The 20,243-nt window shown below is 41.8% G+C and overlaps 1 protein-coding gene across 5 annotated transcripts in view; it reads right to left on the bottom strand.

Annotated features, from left to right (window-relative positions):
- LOC108091283 (fasciclin-2) overlaps window positions 1-20,243 on the bottom strand; it is a 62,683-nt gene that overhangs the window by 4,332 nt on the left and 38,108 nt on the right. For 4 of the 5 annotated variants that reach the window (XM_017190400.2, XM_017190401.2, XM_017190402.2 and 1 more), the window contains exons 2-6: window positions 18,072-18,243; window positions 12,646-12,809; window positions 6,867-6,991; window positions 5,305-6,798; window positions 4,987-5,170 (exon numbers count right to left, since the gene is read on the bottom strand). In XM_017190400.2, coding sequence (XP_017045889.1) covers window positions 4,987-5,170; window positions 5,305-6,798; window positions 6,867-6,991; window positions 12,646-12,809; window positions 18,072-18,243 — 2,139 coding nt within the window. Of the gene's footprint in view, window positions 1-1,033; window positions 2,495-4,986; window positions 5,171-5,304; window positions 6,799-6,866; window positions 6,992-12,645; window positions 12,810-18,071; window positions 18,244-20,243 lie in introns of those variants that run through there. The other variant, XM_017190404.2, reaches the window with a different exon arrangement.

Genomic DNA, 20,243 nt, shown 5'->3' with positions numbered 1-20,243 from the left:
TGTACTCGATTAGTAAGTTGTCATTCAAGTCAAGATATCTGTGGGTTGGGGTGTTAACTATACGTATCTTTAGGTGGTACGGGGCCAGCACCTGGCTCACTAGCCTAGGAAAACTCATCCGATTTAACAGCTAATCTTACACACTTAAACTCTGCTTCTTAATCGCTGGTTAATCGTTTTAAAGTATTTTACATTTTTGTGTGTGTATTGTCTTGTGGTTGAAATTAGTTTTGAACTAAGGTTAAACATAACAAAATCATAACAGTATCGGTAAGTATCAATCATAAAAACGAAAAATACGAGGGGGAAGTACGAAATCAATTTCAAATTGCACCAATTGACATAACATGAAAAGCATTTTCAAACAAAGCAACAAACTTAGCAGTACAAAGTTGTATTTTTTGCATCTTTTTTTTCTTGGTTTTTTTTTTTTGCATATATCAAAAGACAAGGGTGTACAAAAGGGCATGCAACCGGGGGAAAAGGGAGTATATGGGGACTTCGCTCAGCACAGAGAGATAGAGAGAAAGTGGGCGGTGAGAGTGAGAGAAAGAAGCGGCTGGTAGAAGTGTCTTAGTTTTTACAAATTGCAAATTACAAAAATAGGCCAATATGCAAAGTATACAAGCAGTCTTAAGCAGTTTAACTTAGGGTTATAATTGAGTTTATCTTGTGTTATATAGAGGTGTATGTGTATGTACATTTTGTGTGCGGGAAAAGGTTTTTTAGAAGGTCGAGGGAAACGTTTGCCTAGAGTGCTTTGCTTCGTTTTTGGAACTATATAACATAATAACAGTTAACAATCAACGATAAGGGTTTGTTATTAACAGATTTCTTTCAATTTCTTTTGGGATACAATTTCCTTTGTTGGTTATATATTGATTGGCTGTTAGTGTCTCTGATTATTCCGTGTGCAGTGCAATAAATTTGTTAAAATACATAGATATAGGCGCTAAACACATCCTTTTTGTTACCTGGCGGCATCCAAAATGCTGGTGGCAACCCTGTCCCAAGTCACACACGCACGCTCTGCTTTATGTTAAAGTTTTCTCTTTATTACCCAAAATGAACTCCTTAAGTGGTAGGCCTTCTTTTCGTTTCAATTACCAATTTGTTATAGTTTTCGCTTTCGTTTTCATTTTTCGATTTCATTTGCTTACAACATTCATGACATTGTATTTATGTGTGATTTGTGAGAACAGTGAAAGTTTCTACTGCTTGCCAAGGGCGTTAAAAAAAACACTTTCCCCATCTCAGCAACGTTAGGCGGGCTGAATTATTCACTAACTATATGTGTATACGTATGTATAACTAGATATTGTAAAGGTATAAATTGTATTCTCTTCTTTTTTGGAGTTACTTTATATATTTGGCTAGAAAAATCGACTTCGCTTGCTAAAAAAAACGTGTATACAGGAATGTCGGTACGTCTAGATCGAGTTGCATTCATGTTTTTTGGCTTGCTAAACGATTACTATCAACGGAAGTTAAAAACACTCTTGAGCCCTTTGTGTGGAAAAATTCGTAATCGCACCGTTTTAACATAGTTAGAGTTACTTATTGTCCCCTCTTAACGTTTAAACACTCAAAACGGAAAAGAGACGCGGCTAAACTGCTTGCGACTGTCTTGGAAACAGTGTTGGAAGAAGCTATTTGGCTATCTTTAGGTGTTAAGGTATAGAGCGTAAATGTAATTGTTTTGGTAAATTGTACTCGTATGCACTTGATATTTCTTTTAATCTTAATCTTCTTATAGAATTTCGCTAAAATTTTTCATATAAATTTCATTACTTTGGTTTTACTTTTTTTTTGTCGCTTGGCAGTGTTGTTAAATTCACATTGAACTAAGCGGAACTGGTTTCGGGAATCTGAATGTGTTCTCTAAATGCTCTCGCTATACACATAGAACTAAATAACAACTTAACATCGACTTAGTGGTAACACAAGGTCTCTAGCGGTTAGACATAGGGTGTAGGATACATATAAGAACAATTTATCAGTTGTGTAAGCATGTGTTTCGGTTTGGCAATCCGTTTTCGTCTTCCTTGCTTTTAACTAGGCTTTATCGTAGATTTTGGTTTTTTTTTTGTTTGTACAGTTAATAGAATCGTGACCCGCCCTAAGTGATGATATTTAATGATCATAGTTTCTACTTGAGCACATTTAAAGTTATTATGTTCGCTTCATCATGCTAGTTAAGTGTATGTTTTATTCTATTACTTTTTTTTTGGTTTTTTTTCACGTTTTCTTAGTATTTACACATTGACACGCCAAACGGAAACTAGAGAAGGAAAACCCATGATAAACGGCCAGCGGAAGGATCCTCCAAGCACTGCTTGTTGATGGGTGGAAGCAGGAAAAGCATCAGCAGCTGTGGTCGCTTAGGCAGTGCGCGTCGTCGGCAGCAGGATCAACAGTAACGTCGGCAGAGCAGCGCTAAGGGCAAGCAGTTGGACCTGGGACGCAGCACCACGCCCCGAGGGATGGGGATTATCTGTTGGTTTTTGGTTTTTTTTTTTTCGATTGTTTGTCGATTTTTTTTTTTTTGGTTATTTTAATGCATTTTCGCATTTGCACAGTTCGATTTTAATTGATTTTAGAAGTAGGAGTTGTTGTTGTTGTGGTTTTTAGCACACACACACCATAAAAGAGAGAAAAAAACAAGGAAGAAAAAGTGATAGAAGAAAAAGGAAGAAAGGAACACACAAAAGAACAATTCGTTGTTGTTGGTTGGTCTTGACTTTTAAGGTTTCTTATTTTTTGGTTTTGGTTACTGGGAAGACGACGACGTTGAATCAAACACAATGTGCAAAGTGTGAGTAAGTTGTTTGTTAGTTTGTTTTCTTTGGTTTTGTTTGACTCGGTTTCGAGTTTGTGTGTTTGTGTTTGCTTTCTAGTGTTTGTTTCTCTTGTACAAGGGCCACGAATGTGTTGTTAGTTGAGTTCTGTGGTTGTTGTTGGTTAGGATAATAGCTATGACTAAATGCCTAATTAGATGCACACACTAAGTTCACTGATAAGTCAAAAGATCAAGGTTAAGGTTAAGGTTAAGTTTGGGGTTATATTTTAAATTGGGGTTAATTCTAGGCAAAAGCTGAAGGGATAGGTAATTTTTGGAATAACGGTACACACAATTGGGGTGAGATATTTAGAGAAAGAGAGATAGCACACACAAGCACAAAGGCTTTACTTACACAAACACAAAGAAACGGACTACGCACAACATTTACTTAAAATTATTAAAACAAAAGGATAACAAATCGAAGGACAATAAAGACACAGCGAGAGCGAAAGAGAGGGCAACAGTGTAAGTGGGGGTGAGCGAGAGAGAAAGAGACAGAGACAGAGAGACAACGCAGGCATAATTCATAATAAAATAGTTGGCAGCATTTGCAGTAAATTACAGGTTGTTTCATTGGTTTTCTTTAAATGTTTTATTTGAGAAACGTTTTCCTTTTTATCGCTTATAATTCAAAAATTTAACTAAAGATTTAGTCGCAGTATACACACAAAATCAAATTAATTCAAATTAAAATTGGTGTGATAAAAATAATAATGATGAATTCTAGTGTGGTAGTAATCCAATTTCAAACAGAAAATATTCAAAGTATTTTTTTGTTCCATTACAAACTAGATTTATATTTAACATGGTTTTTCGTTTCGTTATACGTATTAAAATTATTACAATCGAAAACTGTGATGAATGCACACACACAAAAATATAAAATTATAAATTTTGAGATGTTTCTTTTCATTTCGTGTCAAAAATGTACGTTTAGTGTGTTTTTGTTGATAATTATAATTAAGTAAATGCTTAAGAATTGTATTAAAAAAAAATAGTGTAAAGTAAGCTAAAACTCAATTCGGGACGCTTGCATCTCTCATATTTCTATATATCGTACAAAGGCTGACTGACGAGAGTGTGGTGGCATTTAAATGCGAAAGTTAAATGAATTTGAATTTCAGAGGGACGACAACGCGATCGAATGAATTGTAATGCTTAGTCAAATGCGTTGCAACACTTTTGCCATTATTTCAGGGCTCAGTGGGTCTGTGATGTGAGGACATTTCGATTGGAATGTATACAATATATATTCATGGGTTATCAGTAAAATAATTAAACGGTTAAGATGCTCTAGACGATTCAGAGGTCACAAAAACATGCAAACACAAAAACAAAGTTTCAAACAAAGGACAATGAAATTAAGTTAAAACGTTGAGCAAATTAAGTAAATGTTGGATAAAAGTTGGTGGTTTGGATTTTAGGATGTTAAGGGGGAAATTACTTTGGGGAAGGTGTTCACTGAGTGTGAACAAGAAACAAAAGTTGAAACGCAATTGAAATAAACACTACAAAAATGTATGCAAAATTGATCGATTATATCTGGGATATATATCATATTCATATATATATATATAGAGCAGTAAAAATTATGTCTTTATCTAGATATCATGTAGATGATTTCCGTGTAAGTGAGTGTATAATATATATAGAGATTTCTCAATTATATGTTTGATGTTTGTTTTTTTTGCTGGGATCTTGTAGACGCGATACGATTTGATTTGATATTTCAAGTGCTCTCAATATCAAACTTTCAAAAAGCCAAAAATCACTGGGCGCCCAAATAACTCTGCGTTCACATTTAGAAAAATATTACACGGTCTCGTGGACGCAGAATTATAGCGCTTATCGGGCTATTCGATCGATCGATTTGATTCATCTTTTGATTCAAGTTTTTTAAGAAGACATTTTCGTTTAGACTAACATTGAGGCTAGGACACTAAGTAATGTTATGCTTATTGTGGTGGCCAGCGTAATGATTGTTGTTGTTGTTGCTGTTGTTATCGATGTGATTGTTGTTGTCGATGTGGCTTTTGTTGTTGTTGTTGTGAACAGTCGTTTGTGTAACGCACCCACGCCGCCGGAATTATATCCGGCCGAATAGAGCAACGTGCCGAGATTGTTATTAGCGGAATCGGACTCACCTCGTGACGTCTTCATGATGATCGAGGCGGGCGACGAGTAGCCGATGGCGTTGTGTGCCTTCAGTTCGATGCGGTAGTAGGTGTTGCCCACCAGCTGGGTCATCTCGAAGGAGGTGGTCTCCACCACCTCGACCGTGTTGCAGGAGTTCTCCAGTTCCGTCCAAGTGCCGCTGATCTTAACGCCCTGCAAGCGAAGAAATAGGTTGATTAATAAAATGTTACTTGCTACTGTTACTTGCAGATTCAGATTGATATCCTTAAACCCTTGAGGCTTAAGGGAACCCTTTTATGATCTCTGGAGAAGATCTCTTTACTTACCGGACAGTACTTGATCTGATACTTGTCGATGGGCTCTCCGTTGTCGGCGGGCACGCCCCAGCGCAGCTCAAAGTGATCCGAGTAACTGGAGACGACCACGGGCTCCTCCTCGTCGTGCTGGGCGGGGCTGTGCAGCGGCTTGGGCTCCTCGGGCGCCGATCGACGCGGCGTCGACTGCTGCTGGTTGACGCCCCAGTTGCCCAGTCCCACCTGGTTGCGGGCGGCAAAGCGGAAGCTGTACTCGGTCTGCGGCCGCAGTCCCTCAACGATGTACGGCGAGTCCGGCGACCAGCTGCGATTGTACGCCGACGACCAGTCGGGATTGAGGGCCTCCTTGTACTGCACACTGAACGCCAGGATGGGCAGGCCCAGTTCGGTGGGTGGTCCGCGGATGTCGAAGGTCATCGTGGTGGCCGTCAGCTGGCTGGGCTTCGCCTCCGACACGAAATCGGGCACGCGTGCCTCCTTCAGCTGCATGTCGTGCTCGGCGGTTCCGTGGATGTTGGTCGCAATGCACTTGTATCCCGAGTAGTACTGCCTGGTCACCGGGTGGACGATCAGGTCGCTGCGGGGTCCAGTGCCCACGATCTTCAGGTTGGTGTCGTACAGGTCCTTGATCTTGCGGCCGTTCCAGTGCCACTCGATGGTCGCGTTCGGGATGCCCATGGCCAGGCAGCTGAGGTTCGCCTTGCGCTGCTCCCAGGAGAAGACGGGCGGCAGGTCCTTCATGTGGCTGAAGTCGGGCGGGAACTCGACGGTGATGTGTCCGGTCTTGTAGGCATCGGCTCCCTTGTTCCGGGCAATGCACTGGTACAGGCCGTCATCGGATCGCTCCGCGTTGGCGATGCGCAGGGTGCCGGTGCTCTCGCCGCGCTCCTCGTCGTAATTCGGCTCCAGAATGATGCGCGGATCGTCGTCCTGCTGGCCGTTCATGTACTCCTCCTGCGTTCCCCACCGACGGAAGGTGATCATCGGCGCCGGACGTCCCTTCGCCCGACAGGTGATGGCGATCTCCTTGCTCCGCACACCGGTCACATTGTACAGCTCGTAGATCTGCGGACGCACGAGGACGTTCAGCTTGGTCTTTTGGTCGACGACGCCGGCCTTGTTCTTCGCCAGACAGGTGTAGGTGCCGTAGTCGTCCTGGCTGACCGAGCTGATGGTGACCAGACCGGTCTGTGGATTCACTTGGAAGCGATCGGCGGTGGCCACGTTCAGCTGGGTGGCGTCGCGAATCCAACTGATCTCCGGCACTGGTTTGCCCGTCGCCGTGCAGTTGGCTGCGAACGGTTTGCCCTCGACGGCCTCCAGATTGGCGGGCAGCGACACGATCACCGGCTGGATGAAGACCTCCACGCGAATGGTGCGCTCGAGCAGCTCCCCGGTGTCGATCACGGCCGCACGGCAGGTGTAGATGCCCTCGTCGCTCTCCTGAACGTTGCGGATGAGCAGGCCGTTCGTCTGCACCACGTACTTGTCGTTGGTGGTTCGGATCTGATGGTGGATGGAAATCATTAATCATTAATCATTAATAGTTTATTGGGGGTTTGGGGTTTACGTACCGGGTCTCCGTTGCGCAGCCAGTCGATGGTCGGATTGGGATCGGCCTTCACTTCGCACATGACCACGTAGTCCTGGCCCAAGGTGGGATACTGGTTCTCGGGGGCATTCGTCCAGGTGATGGCCACTGCAAGAACAGGGACAAGGTGCAATAGTATTATTAAAATAGTATTAAATAAAACCTTTAGAAAGTAAATTGTGATGCAAGCGACCGACGAATAAGCCCTAATAAATAATAAACCATTATTTCGAGTAAATATGCATTCCCTGTTCGGTTTCTCCTGATTCAATGTACACTTGGAGCAGCACTTGGATGCTGTTGTTGCTTCGCAGACAGTAAGACGATGGCCAGCTGTGCCAGGATAAGAGCTCTGAAATCCTGCGACAAACAAATTCCAGGGCTAGGTGTGCACAAATTGTTTGATTTTGCTTCGCATTCATTTACACAGCACACAGACATGGGCACAGAAAAAAATACAAAAAAATAGAAAAAAAAGGAGACGGAGACGGAGGCCAGAGGAAAATGCAAGCCAAGCAAGAGCACTATTTTTCTGGTCATGTTGACAATCCGAGCGAAGCTGAACGTGGCGTATACGTAATATAATTTTAAACAAACTGTCGGGCACATAAAAGCAATTCAAGCATCAAGCACAAAGTCCAAGACATGTGCGCGGCATTCTCCTCTCCTCTGCTAAGGGTCACTAACGAGCTGGAAAAGGGGGGTCGGACGGACGCCCCTGCCTCGACTGCCAATAAATCTCCACTGGCGAGATGACTTGGAAATTGAAAATGGGCAAAAGAGCAAAAAAAAAAAAAAAAAAGATTGTAGTGCATTGCAAAAGTGAAATTCCTACATCAAATACTTGTAGTGCCAAGTACCAACAATAACAAGCAGATAAAAAGGGGCGTCCGTCCGGATGAAAAGGGGGGCGATGGCAAAGTACTAGGTGTTGGCAAATCAAAGCTCAGACTTCGGATAGAAAGAGTCAAGGCGTGAAGCGGAAGAGTTGTTTAAATCTAGAGAATAATCAAAAGGCCTCAAAGCAAAAGGGAAATCGCACAGGTAAATTACAGGTACAGTTGTGTTCAAAAGCCAAGGGGGCGTAATAGAGAAAAAGAGAAAATACAGTTGGCAGGCCAAAGAAGAATTGTTAACTGAATTTCTGTATATATATTCCTGCTGACTGCACTACAAAGTGGATGGGGATAAGAGCTTTTTTATTCAATTTACAAAATACACTTTATGTTTATGGTACAGTTGTGCTGCAAGAACCTTTGTACTCTTTATGGGAACATCTAGTTTTACCACAGCATCAATGTCATATTAACGTGTGTTCTTTAACACTTTCACTCTGCAGACACATGGATAATCCTCTGAAATAACAGCTTTGAGTTTCTGGAAAACCATGTCAATATGAACTTAAAATCTACCTGTCAGTTGGTTTTACTTTTATATTTTACACTCTCGACTCTGCCAATGCAAATCTGGCCCAGGATTTCGACTCTTTGGGGGGAAAGAAACCCGTTTGTCAACACCTTTCAGGTGTTAATGGATCCCACAGCCTTCCGCTATATCATCATATTTTGCATTTGAAAAGGTAATCTTAGCCAAAAAGCTGCTACCCTTCATTGGCAGCCTTTCAAAGCCAGCATGTGTGTGGCTCACATATTCACATTTTCTTTATAAATCAGTGTAATAACAAGCCATCTGTGTCTGTCGGCCGCCTGTCAGGCTTCCATATTTCTATATATATCATGGATATTTATATATATATAAATATATATATTCGAAAGCTGGAATGTCCGGCGTATTTGGTTTTAGCGCAAGCTAAAGCCAAAGCCAAAATAACGGAAAGTTGTGTTAAAAACATTTTCTATTTGCAGTTTTTTATTGGCAGTGTCTGGGTCGGGATGTCCTGGATCCTTCTTCCCTTCTTCCCTTCTCAGCTTTTTCTTTTTCTGGTTTTTTTTTGTATTTTGTTGCACCCACACAACATATAAAATAAATAAAAACTTGCTGCTCCTGTCATTTCCCTCCGTTCTCCAGGATTTTGCCAGGATATTCCCTGCCCCGGCTTATCCCCTTGCTCTTTTCAGTTCGGCTGCATTGTCGTAGCGTGTGAGATTTTGTTGTTCAAACACTTTTCGCTGGCTGCGTTCGTTTCTGACATCTGATGGGCAGCCAGCACACACAGATATACCCACCCACATACCACCCACAGACGCCCCGAACGGAGAGGAAAAAGATGAACTAGTTTACGATTTCATTATTAGTTTGAACAAGGACAAGCCGGAGTCCAGGAGCCCGGAGTCCAGGAGTCCACGAGTCCCCGAGTCCAGGAGCCCGGATCCGGAGCTTGGCAAAGACGACGGAGCGCCGAACATGACTCACAACTTATTGAAAAAGTTGCTGCAACAACTTATTAAAAAAAGAGAAATGATGGATAAGGAAGGGGAGGGAGATGCTGGGTAAACTGCAATTCGATTTGGGGCCCGGACCGGCAATGGGTTCAAATTACCGCTGACTAGGTTCGAATCCGGTCCCAAAAAGTGATAATAAAATTATACAGATTGTTGCTGTTGGAGCGATTTATGGCTAATTTGGTTATGGACAGTATTTAAATATTTATCTGGCGATCTTCTTAAAAAAGTAACTTTTATCATTTTACTTCTTTCTTGAATGTTTCTTGTCCCTGAAATTTGTCAAATTTCCGAAAAAAATGTTTCCCAATTTGAACATTTAAAAAAAAACTTTAAAAAAACTTTAAATTGGCAAACAAAGTCTAAGAGGTTGACACACAAATCTCAATTAAAATAAGTGCTAATTGATGATTTGGTCAGCGACTGCTTTAGAGCTGAAAAGTATGCTATAAATTCTTCTTTGTCTTACGGCTGGCCGACAAAAAGCGAGTCCTTTGAAGAAAATGCACAAATTACAGCAATGCAGTTTGCAGTCTCCAAAAACCGGAACAAGCTAATTGGGCATCCAAGCCAGATAAATCGATGTACTATACATACATATATATTTATCAAGTGCAAACTCTCTAATGCCTCCAATCAACATTATTATTGGCAATTACATGGCCAACAATGCAAAGGATGTCGGCTATTATAGGCCTCCAGATGACTAAACGACTTAGTTTATTATAAACGAGTAAATATTGAATTGATTCCCAGACTTTATTCTTCGAGCAAATGCGCTTTAATGTCTTTAATTGCGAGCTGGAATAACAAACTGCACAAGATAACTTAAAGCGCTTCGGAGAACGGAAGGAGATTTTATTCTTCAGTTAAGTTACTACCACTGTATTTTGCCACTATTTTGCTGCTGTTGCTTTTCTGGCGGAAGTTTGTTCTGAGCATATGCATTTATTAAAAGCATAAATATTGAAATATTAAGCTGTGACTGGCACAAACAACGGTATGTAAATACGCCACGCCCGCCGCCCCTTTCGAATTCTGACTCATGTTTGTTTTCCTACACTGAAAGTGAAGTTTGGATTCGAATAATACAAATAATAAAGTATTGGGATTGTAGGATTAAGATTATGACTATTTTAGGTTATTTTATCCTTTTTATTATAGAGAATTAAATGAGACAATGATGAGGGAGCTCGTTTGAGCTGGCAGTTGGGTAAACTTTAGAACCGCTCTGTATTTTCCAGCAGTGTAGGAAAAGTAAATCTTGCAATTTGCCTTCAGCTCTCTGACTGTCTCTGTCGCCAGTGTGTCTGCTTATTTGCTTAACTAAATGCAACTTGTGAGTTGTCAACACAATGCCAGTTACTTATATGGGAACCCCTCGCCGTGCCCTTTACATTCCGGCCACATCCTTGGCCCAATCCTTAAGTTGCTCCTTGTTGGTGTTGATAACTTACTGATGTTAGGCTTTGTATTTGAATTCTGGTCCGGTCAACCTGGCTTTCCCCCCTTTTCCTCTTCTCTCTCTGGAGAAACGGAGCTTAGGCGAGCTTAGCACGAACATTCCCACCGCAGAGTTGGAGAGCTCTTAACGTAACACGAATGGTTTGGCATTTGCCAACACTCACGTTGACCAATACTGATGTCCTGATCAGTGATTGTGTGTAAATTTCCCAGGGCCCAGGACCCAGGAGCCATGGCAAAGCGCGTATTTATCTGCACCTCATTCCGGCGGATGGAAAAGAAGGAGCCAGTGCAGTCATTCCAAGTCAAACAGTTTGCCTGACATCGATCCGAACTGGAGTGCAACTAGTACTCGTATTGCTTCCATACACTAAGCACACTGCTTCTCCAGTTCTGGGTGCGCATATCAACGGACACAAATTGTTGCCCGTCAAAATATTTGATTTCATTTCAAACGCACCGGCCTGGACGGCCTGGCCCCTCAATACAGTTTACTCGCCCTCTCTATTTCAAATGAGAGGATGTCACTGCACGGTAGAAAAAATAGGAATTTCCCTTAAAAAACCTTTGCTACCTTATAACTCCCAACTGCTTCTAGTTTGCACACATGAAAGGCAGTTCAAATAGAAGAACTGCCTGAAAAAAGGGTTGTTTATTCCATTTTCAACCTGGTCGTAATGCCGCAAAGATTTTTTCCCTGTGCAGTTCAGTGCTATCCCGTAACAGTCCAGAATTTCTCACATATCACGAGCACGAGTTTTGTTGGCTCACTATTTCTTTACCTTTGCCAGCTGCCCTCCTCGCCCGCACCCCCAATGTGTTTGAACATCTGGCGAGAGCAGATAGGTACAGTAGTAGGTTCCAGTTGTTAGCGCCCAGTGGTTTTTGCTCCGTGTGTGCAATGAGTACGAACTTTAAATTGCTTAGAAAAATCAATCTCGTAAAAGTTTTGAGCTGCAGCGTCACTTATGTGCACTCGACTACAGAAACGGGGGGAAAAAAGGGGGAAAAAGAGTCAACGAGCCAGCAAAATGTGTGCAGGTGAGTGTGCTGGTTGGAGTTTTTTTTTTTTTTTTTTTTTTTTATTTTGTTTTTGGGCTGCTTATTGAGGAACGTGTTCTGCTTTGTGTTGTTGCTGTTTTGCTATCCATTTTTTGCTTTTGGGAGAAATGAAAGTGGGCGGCCGGTGGGGTCAGATCCTCAGCGATTGCTTTGCACTGAACGCATCCATTTTGTTTTAGATTCGTTTACAATGCTGCGCATGTAATGAAATCCCGGCAACTGTAATTTCTTACTGCCGTAACTTCGGAGCGTCCAGTGCTTGGGCAACCCGGCACTTTGGCACTCGAGCAATGTGCAGGGGACACAAATTGCTAACAAGATAAATGAATCATGCAGCAGAGGAATCACGTCGAGCTTTTCCGCTTTCAAACGGCGATTACTCACAGCCTCACGGACGACAAGAGGGAGATGGGATGGTCCCTAATCGATGGCGACAACAAGTCAGGCATGCTGCGACATGTAGCGACAAATTTCGCTCCCTCGAACACAACTGTACTTCGCTAGGGACAAAGGGAAGGGAATCTGGTCAGTCACAAAGAAGTCCAATTATATTTTGGCACTATATATGATCTCCTTGGGGTAGATTAATGTAAAATAAGTCAAACTCAATAAAAACACTCATTATAATATCGAAAATAATAATTGTTAGCAGAGTTAAAGCCTGTATAAATTGTGAATGGGTCAAAAGTGTTGGAAATTCCACGAATGTGTAACCCAAAAGGCGGATGAAGTGATTAAATAAATTCGATACCCCCGGGCCCACTTGAATAACTTGAAAAAACAATTTGGGGCGGCGCCACAGAAATTTGATTACGTACAGGAGCAGGCACTTACCGTAAGTTTTAATTGTGACGCCCTTCTCGAGGATCTCGGTATTTGCATAGGAGGCGGTGCAGTAGTACATGCCGCCCATCTCCACCGACAGCGAGGTAATCATCAGGGCGAGGTTGTCGCCGGGCAGCGTTTCCGTGTACATCGGCGGCTGGTTGCGTCCATTCCTTTTTTGGGCGGAAAAGCGAGCCAGAAGAAGACGGGGAAAAGAGAAACGGGGGAAACAGGGAAAGCGGGAAACGGTTGTGTGTGTGTATTAGTAACGGAATAATATGCATTTCAATTGTACGATTAAGGAAATAAGAGAACGACGGGTGTCAGTAGTTCACGGGAGTATGTTTCTCGGTATAATTATTATTATTATTTTTATGGTTATGTTTCTGATGTTTACGCTTATAACAATTGCTGTTGCTGTGTTGCTGTTAGTAGAATTTGCCTGCTCGCCTGCCTGTCTGCTCATTTGCATGCCTTTCCCAAATGTGTTACGCATTTCTCCTCATGGCATATTCGTTTACAAATATATTTTTCGCATTTTGCGCAAATTTGCCACGGCAACTTGAATAGGAAATGTGAAAATTCCTTTGGCTTTAACAGCAAATGCGGTTCCCATTTTCCGGGGGAAAAAGCTGCTTTTCCTCCAATGTAAATGCGATAAGGGCCACCGCCATCATGTTTTTCGGCCACGTCGAAGCTAAAATTTGTTATTTGGTTGGCCAAAATGGAGGAAAATATTCGGTATTTTGTGTGTAATTGATTCGCAGATTGTTCGCAGGCTTTGAGCCCTGCTGAACTAGTAAACCCTATCTTTGTGTTCGCAGTTCAATTTCCCGAGTGTGTGAAGTCAGTTAAAGCTTATCCCGATTTTTCAGATTGCTTTAAATTGCTGAATGGCTTAAACTACTCTCACAATTGCCTCCTAACTCCTAAAGCCATATAATGCTCAACCTTAATTGATTTCTTAAACATTTTCTTACAGCTCCCTGCGTGTTTACCCGATATGCTAATTAAGCCCTAAATCAAACGGCGTTTCCTCCATGTTCCAGTTTTCTTTTGCACTTCTAAGTGCTCGCAATTTTCCGTGACTGTTTTCAATTTCTTCCTTTGTGTATTTGCGAATTACCAGAAGTAAATTCCATAACGCAAACAAATTATTGTGCTCCCGCCGAACTCCCCTCGAATAAGCGGGAGTTATTACCGAAAACTCCAACACATTTCGAACTGCTGGCCATTGTGCGACTCATGTACTAATTAATTAAAAAAGTTTTCATGGCGCAGAAACTAAATATGCATAGAGTCCGTTGTTATTATTGCGACTTTGCGCGGCTAAAAAGGAAAACAACGAAGGCAAAGATACACACAGAAAAAAAGAAAGGGGGAAAAGCGGAACGGCAGAACACAAAGATGAAGATGCACTTTCTTTTGGATTTTTTACCCAGGGGAAAATCCCAATATTTGGAAAAGCTGCAAAAGTCAATGAAAGGCCTCTTCTTTTTTGCGGCGGTAGATTTCAATTTGTGACAGGCACTCGTCTCTTATTTTTTCAACTTTTGTTTTTACGACTGTAATTGGTTTTATATATTGCACATGTGGGCGAGTGGAGTGTTTGTTTGAATTTCCCTGTTTGTGCGAGGACAGGCACAACCTGCGTTCGATTTGCGATTCGCAATTGTTGGCAAAAATGCAAAAGCAGAAAAAATATTCCGGAAAGCGAAGAACGAACGCTTCACGGTTTTTGTTCGCCGCACAGTGGGGCTAGAAAAAATAGTTCCAAGGATGCCTTACAAAAATATACGAACCTTCGCAATTGGTAAAGGCGTTGCCTTTTTATAATTCCAAATTTAAATTCCATTCTTTTATTTATATAAGATTTATAAGAAGATTGATTGAACGTGAGTTCCAACAAATTTAATTTAAATTTAATATTTTCTCCCCATCAATAGACTGACTTGCTATCGATTTAACCTGAATTGTTTAATATGGAAAATCGTCATTGCTGCGCCCAAAATTATGCTAACAAAAGTTGTTGACGCAGAAAAAATACGACGCCTCCCCGGGAAAACCGCAGTAGTGGGCGGAAAAGAGGTGGGAAATTTTTTCGGCGGAGTGAGAGAAGAGTGGCTCGGAAGACATTGTGCAAAAATTTCGCTGCATATTTGCGTTGGATTTTTAATATTGCGCCAAGCACCGCGCACATAGGAAAGCGGAAAACCCGAGCACTGGAAAAGGGATAGAGAAGGGAAAGCGGAACGGGGAGGGAAATGGCACGGAATAGGGATGAGCAAACCGTTACGCATACGTAAAAATCAAATTTTTGCTCGCTTTTTCATTTGTTATTTGTTGTTTTTGTTCCTTTGTTGGTTGATTGTCTCTTGGGAGCCTTGGCGTCTTGGGGACCAATTCTCTTCCTTTTTATTGCATTTCTTCTGCCTCATCAAGATGCGAATAAAGATGTCGTTTTTGCTTTGCTGTTGTTGTTGCTGTTGTCGCTGTTATTGAATACGCAATGGAGGCCCTGGGAAAACGGGAAGTTTCCATGCGGTTTCCCTAAGACGTTTTAGAGATGTCCTGGAGTCATTGCCTAGTTATTTCACTGCCACACAATGCAATATTGATCGCCTGCCATTCTCCTCCTAATTTAGTGCATATAAACTTCACAATAGCATCCCTTGAAGAATTTGTGTTATTAGAAATTGTTATGCTCTTTTTCAATGATAGGCAGTGGTCAATTGTTATTCAGAAGTTAAACAATTTTAAAGCTTTTTGTTAACCATCAACGTAATGAGGCAACTAGAGGTTTTTGGCATGGTTTTTACTGGGCATCACCTCCCCGGAATTATGCCTGCAATCTGTTGTCTCCGTAAAACCCCTTTGGGGAACGCAAAAGATCCTGACCGCTGGCAGGCCCACTGGCCAAAAAAAAAAAAGAAACCAACAAAACAAAAACGGCAAAAAGGGAAATTTGGAGATCCAAGTCCCCGCCGAAAGCCGGGCCCAAAAATGCAAGCGATGCACGGCCACAGAACTATGCCGAACTTAATCGTTTTAATTAACTTGGCCCCGAGTATAAACGGAACCATGGATCCTACCATTTTCCTCGCTTTCCAGCGGAAAGGGGGCGAAAGTGGGCCGGCTTGTCGGTTGGTTTTTGGCAGCTTAATTACATTTCGCGCCTGAAAGTATGCGATGCATTGCATGCGTATTGTGGGCGGTGGGCGGTGGGCGTACACGTGGGCGGTGCCAGACCCTAAAAAGCAGCCTGCTGGAGAAAAACGACAACGGAGATGAGAAGAGGAGCAGCGCGAAACCGAACTGAACCGAACCAAACCAAACCAACACAAAACAATCAACAGTAGGCAGGCAAGCCAGCAGAGCAAGGGAAACCGTGGGGGAAAATGGCGGGAGAGCGGGGAAATGGGGGTTGTCCACTAACCCAGGGTTGCCACACAGCGTTTGAAATGAGAAATTGCATTTACTTTTGCGTGAACGGAATTGAAAAGCCACCGGGCAGCCAGAGTTGCCGCAATCATAATTAAAACTGACTTTGCCAAATCGGAAAATGATGAACGAAATGACCAAAAGTAAAAGGGAAATCGAAAAGTATCCTTGCAAATATAAATTCTTCATTTTATCTTCACCAGAAAGAACTGATAAAAAAACTTGTATATTATTGTATCAAAAGGTATTATATGTTTTTTTCCTCGAAAGGTAAGTACAATATCTTAGACAACTGAATGGTATACGATACAAATATGAATTGAAGCAAAGAAATGAAGACAGAATTGGCTGAACCCAAGGCACAACACAAATTTCCTTTGGAAAAAAGGATGGACGGAAAGTGTCCCCGTGAAACACTTTTTTTTTTTTTTTGTTTGGATCCCACGGGTTAAACTGGGGTCAGGTGTGAAACATTCTCTTAAGGGAGAGTGCATTTCCCTTAATTTCCCTCGATTTCCCACTCCGGCCAGTCTGCATGCAAATTAATTAACACGATTTGGCTTTTCACACGCAAACAGGCACACACACACACACACACATACACACAGACATATACACACAAACGATGGAAGCAGAGATTTCGATCTGAGTATTTGACCTAAGAATTCCCATTCGCATTTGCCTTTCACATTCCCTTGCAGGATTTTCCTTTATTGCATTTTCCTCCCTTTTGCTGTTGTCAAGGGATTTCAACTGATTTCGCTCTAGAAAGCTTTTGTTTAATTCTATTTTGTGTACGAAAACTTTTTAGCCTTTCATTTACCGGCTCATGAAATATGTTTTTAATCTATCTTGGATTTGTGTGCAACGACAACCTAATGAATGGTGTTATCCGTGAGCGTTATGAAGTCTGGCAGTTTTAAAATGTGTAATTACTTCTAGCAGTTCTTTGTTGTTGATGACTGTGAAATATGATAGTTTAGAATACTGAAATCCTTAAGAAATATAGTCATTCCTTGCTTAAGAGCGCACAAATGTAGGCTAAGAAAAAGTTACGATAATGAAATCGATCGTTGATCGCTCTTTTCGGCTTCAAGAAACCTAGTATGTACCTCCAATTGGAAACTCGATATGAAGATTTGTTAGTACATCAACTAATGGGGATGGATGTGGCAGGGGGAACATTGATGTGTGTGAAAGTGGGTGCTGTTGTGTCAAATGTCGAATGGGAATGTCAGATGCCAAATGCTACTCTAAGGTTAGGCCCCTTGCAAAATTGGACCTGGCCAAAATGCAGCGAGATGGTTAATATCAAACAAGAACATATCAAACAATAATCATGCCAAAATCAACGACACAAAAAGAGGCTGGGAAAAGGGGCGGGGCGGGGCAGAGGCAAAGCTACGAGTCTACAACTTAAATGTTTTCGTCGCCGTCAAGATGTCAGACTCTACACAAAATTGCTGTTGAAGTTACCAACTATTTTCGCAGATCTCTGGATATTTTGTGTTCGTCGGAATCAATTCAGGATTTCGTATTAATAATTAACTTTCAAAGGTCCGGTTCGGTTTGGTTCGGTCAATAAATCGTCAGTTGTTCCTGTTGCATTTTGCTATTTACTGATGCGTGTTGCACTTGCATTTACTGATTACTGATTACTGATTACTGTTGCAGTTGCAGTTAAGTTACTGGTTACTATTACTCTTGCAGTTGCAGTTGCTGTTACGAATTTACTTTTTGTTTTTGTTTTTGGTTTTTTGTATAGCTGATCGCGTCACTTACAGTTTCTTTCTATTGCCCTTGGAATCATACAGTGGATCGTAATTCCTACAATACGATATTCGAGATAAGTGTATGCGAGTGTTGTTGAGGGTGTACATAGGTGTGTTGGTTGTTTTTGTTTTTGTTTGGTCTTTGTACAAAGGTAAATACTTAAATTTGCAGTAGGGGCCACCGAAAACCAATTGTTATGGGAGATGGAGTGGAAAACTTACGGCTTGGGCAGGATGGTGTTGTTCATGTTGTCCTTCCATTGCAGATCTGCGACTAAAGCCGAATCGGGAACTCTGGGACGGCAGGTGAGGATCAAGGACTTGCCGACAGGTTTGCGCTGGACTTCCTGCTTGGGATAAATCTCCAGGACGGGCGGATCCGCTCGGCTCATTTCTGCAAATAAGAATTTGGAATTATTAGCATTATTGTATTATAAGTAAGAATTAATAAATATTATTTTCGATTTGAAAACGTAAGGAGATTTTAAACTATCCAATGGAAAATCGTGTCCATCTGATATTGCGCTCTCCTTTTGATTGAGAGCTGTGGTCATCGGTCTTTGTTTTCATTTTATCTGCTCTTTTTCCGAGTGACTCATTTGCACAGGCGAGTAAATTTTAAATTAATTTTAATTGCCTTTGCTGTGCACGCTCGCAAAGGGGCGGGGTCGCGGGCAGTGGGGGGCGGTGGTGGACGGTGGGTGGGTGGTTTGCCGGTTGGCTGGTTGGCTGTGGGAGTGCGAACCAGATGGGGACCTTTGTAATTTTCGCCTCCGCTCATTATGCACAAAAATCGACCGTAGCGTGTGTGTACCTCAATTAAATGAAATTATTTCAGCGAAATTCCAAGAGAAATTCAATCGCAATTTTGTAGAAATGTAATAGAAATTATTCGAGTGCACTTAACTTTAAGGTTTTTTCATTAAAGTTTAATAAAAACAAAAGATGTTAAATGAAACTTTAGGAATCAAAATATAAAAAGGAATTAATTTTTGAAACATTAAATGTTTAAATGAAATTCGAATATTTAATGAAACAACTTATATTGGGAAAGTACGTCAAATAATTAAGTAAAAACTGTACAACTTGTCACAAACGGAATTAAAATTACGCGCTGAATTTTATTGAAATTTATTTGTGAGTTGCTTGTATTTTTACATATAATATAACTACATTCAACATTGCCATTAAAGCTTATTAGTTACTTTTATTCGAAGGCTGTTAATGTTTTAATGGCAATTTGTTTGTTGATTGCAGTTTATGTCAACAGCGAGACTTATTCAAAGTGCGGCATTTAAAAAGCACCGATTTGGAGGACCTTCTTCACGGCATCCATCCCACTTTTCCACCCACCGTGGAGTGCATCTGTTTTTCCTCCAAAAAGCACTATATATATCCTCTACTTATATAAGCTAGTTACCCATTTTCTGGCCCAGCTGCTCTTTTTACTGTCTCCTCTGAAAACTTGCTCCATGGCGTCTAAAAGTTGGCCATTGTTCATCTAGCTAATTACCGACAATTAAACGCTCATGAAACCCTTTGTTACGAGGTCGCAAAATAGGATATGGGACAGAGCAGAGGAGGAGCTCCAGGACGGGGGTCCTGGCTGCCAGACCCCAAGGCTACAAGGCTCCAAGGCTCCCAGGATTCTAAGGCTTCAGACTATCCGACTGGCAAAAAGTTTCAACGTTTTGCCGCCTTACATTCTCGTTTTCGTTTTCGCTCTCGTCGTTCTCGTTCTCATTCTCATTCTCATTACAATTAAAAGCCTTTCTGGACATTTTCTTTGCCATTTTATTGGACAGTCGCAGTTGACTTGGCAGGGTGGCTGCTCAAAAGGATGTCCTTTGGCTTAAGTCAAGAATATCTGCCAGTCCTTCGGACAAGTTCAAGTTGTGCCCGCTGCTTAATGGCCAATGTCTGCACATTTGTTGGGCAATTTTATGTGTGTGGTCAAGATTAAAGTGCTGCGGAAAATGGGTGGTCCGTGTGCCACTTCCCCCTTCCCCTTTACCCCTTTCCCCTTTTTCTTTTTAATTCTTTTTTTTTTTTGTCAAGCCGCAAGTGCCGCACACAGTCGAGTGCATAAATAATTTAATGTAAACGAATCCGCTGAGGGGGTGCGGGTGGCCAGAGGGCGTGATGCATGCAACAGAGTGCATTAAACTGCCCCCCGGCTTCTGTTTTATTTTTTGCCCCAACGCCCGTGTCTCCGGTTCCATCTGCAGCTCAGGCGAAATTAAATATGAGAAATTTATGCGACGTTGCCTTTTTGCATTGCAATTAATGCAAGGCAACAAAATGGCGCCGCCAACTATCCCGGTTACAAAAACAAAGAAAAGCGCCACAAAAAAAAAAAAAAAAAATGTGAATAATAATGAAAAGCGGGAGGTG

The sequence above is a fragment of the Drosophila ficusphila genome, unplaced genomic scaffold, assembly GCF_018152265.1.
Source record: "Drosophila ficusphila isolate 14025-0441.05 unplaced genomic scaffold, ASM1815226v1 contig_198, whole genome shotgun sequence".
Lineage (NCBI taxonomy): Eukaryota > Metazoa > Arthropoda > Insecta > Diptera > Drosophilidae > Drosophila > Drosophila ficusphila.
The sequence above is the reverse complement of the archived record's forward strand: the minus strand, read 5'-3'. Positions and strand labels throughout refer to the sequence as shown.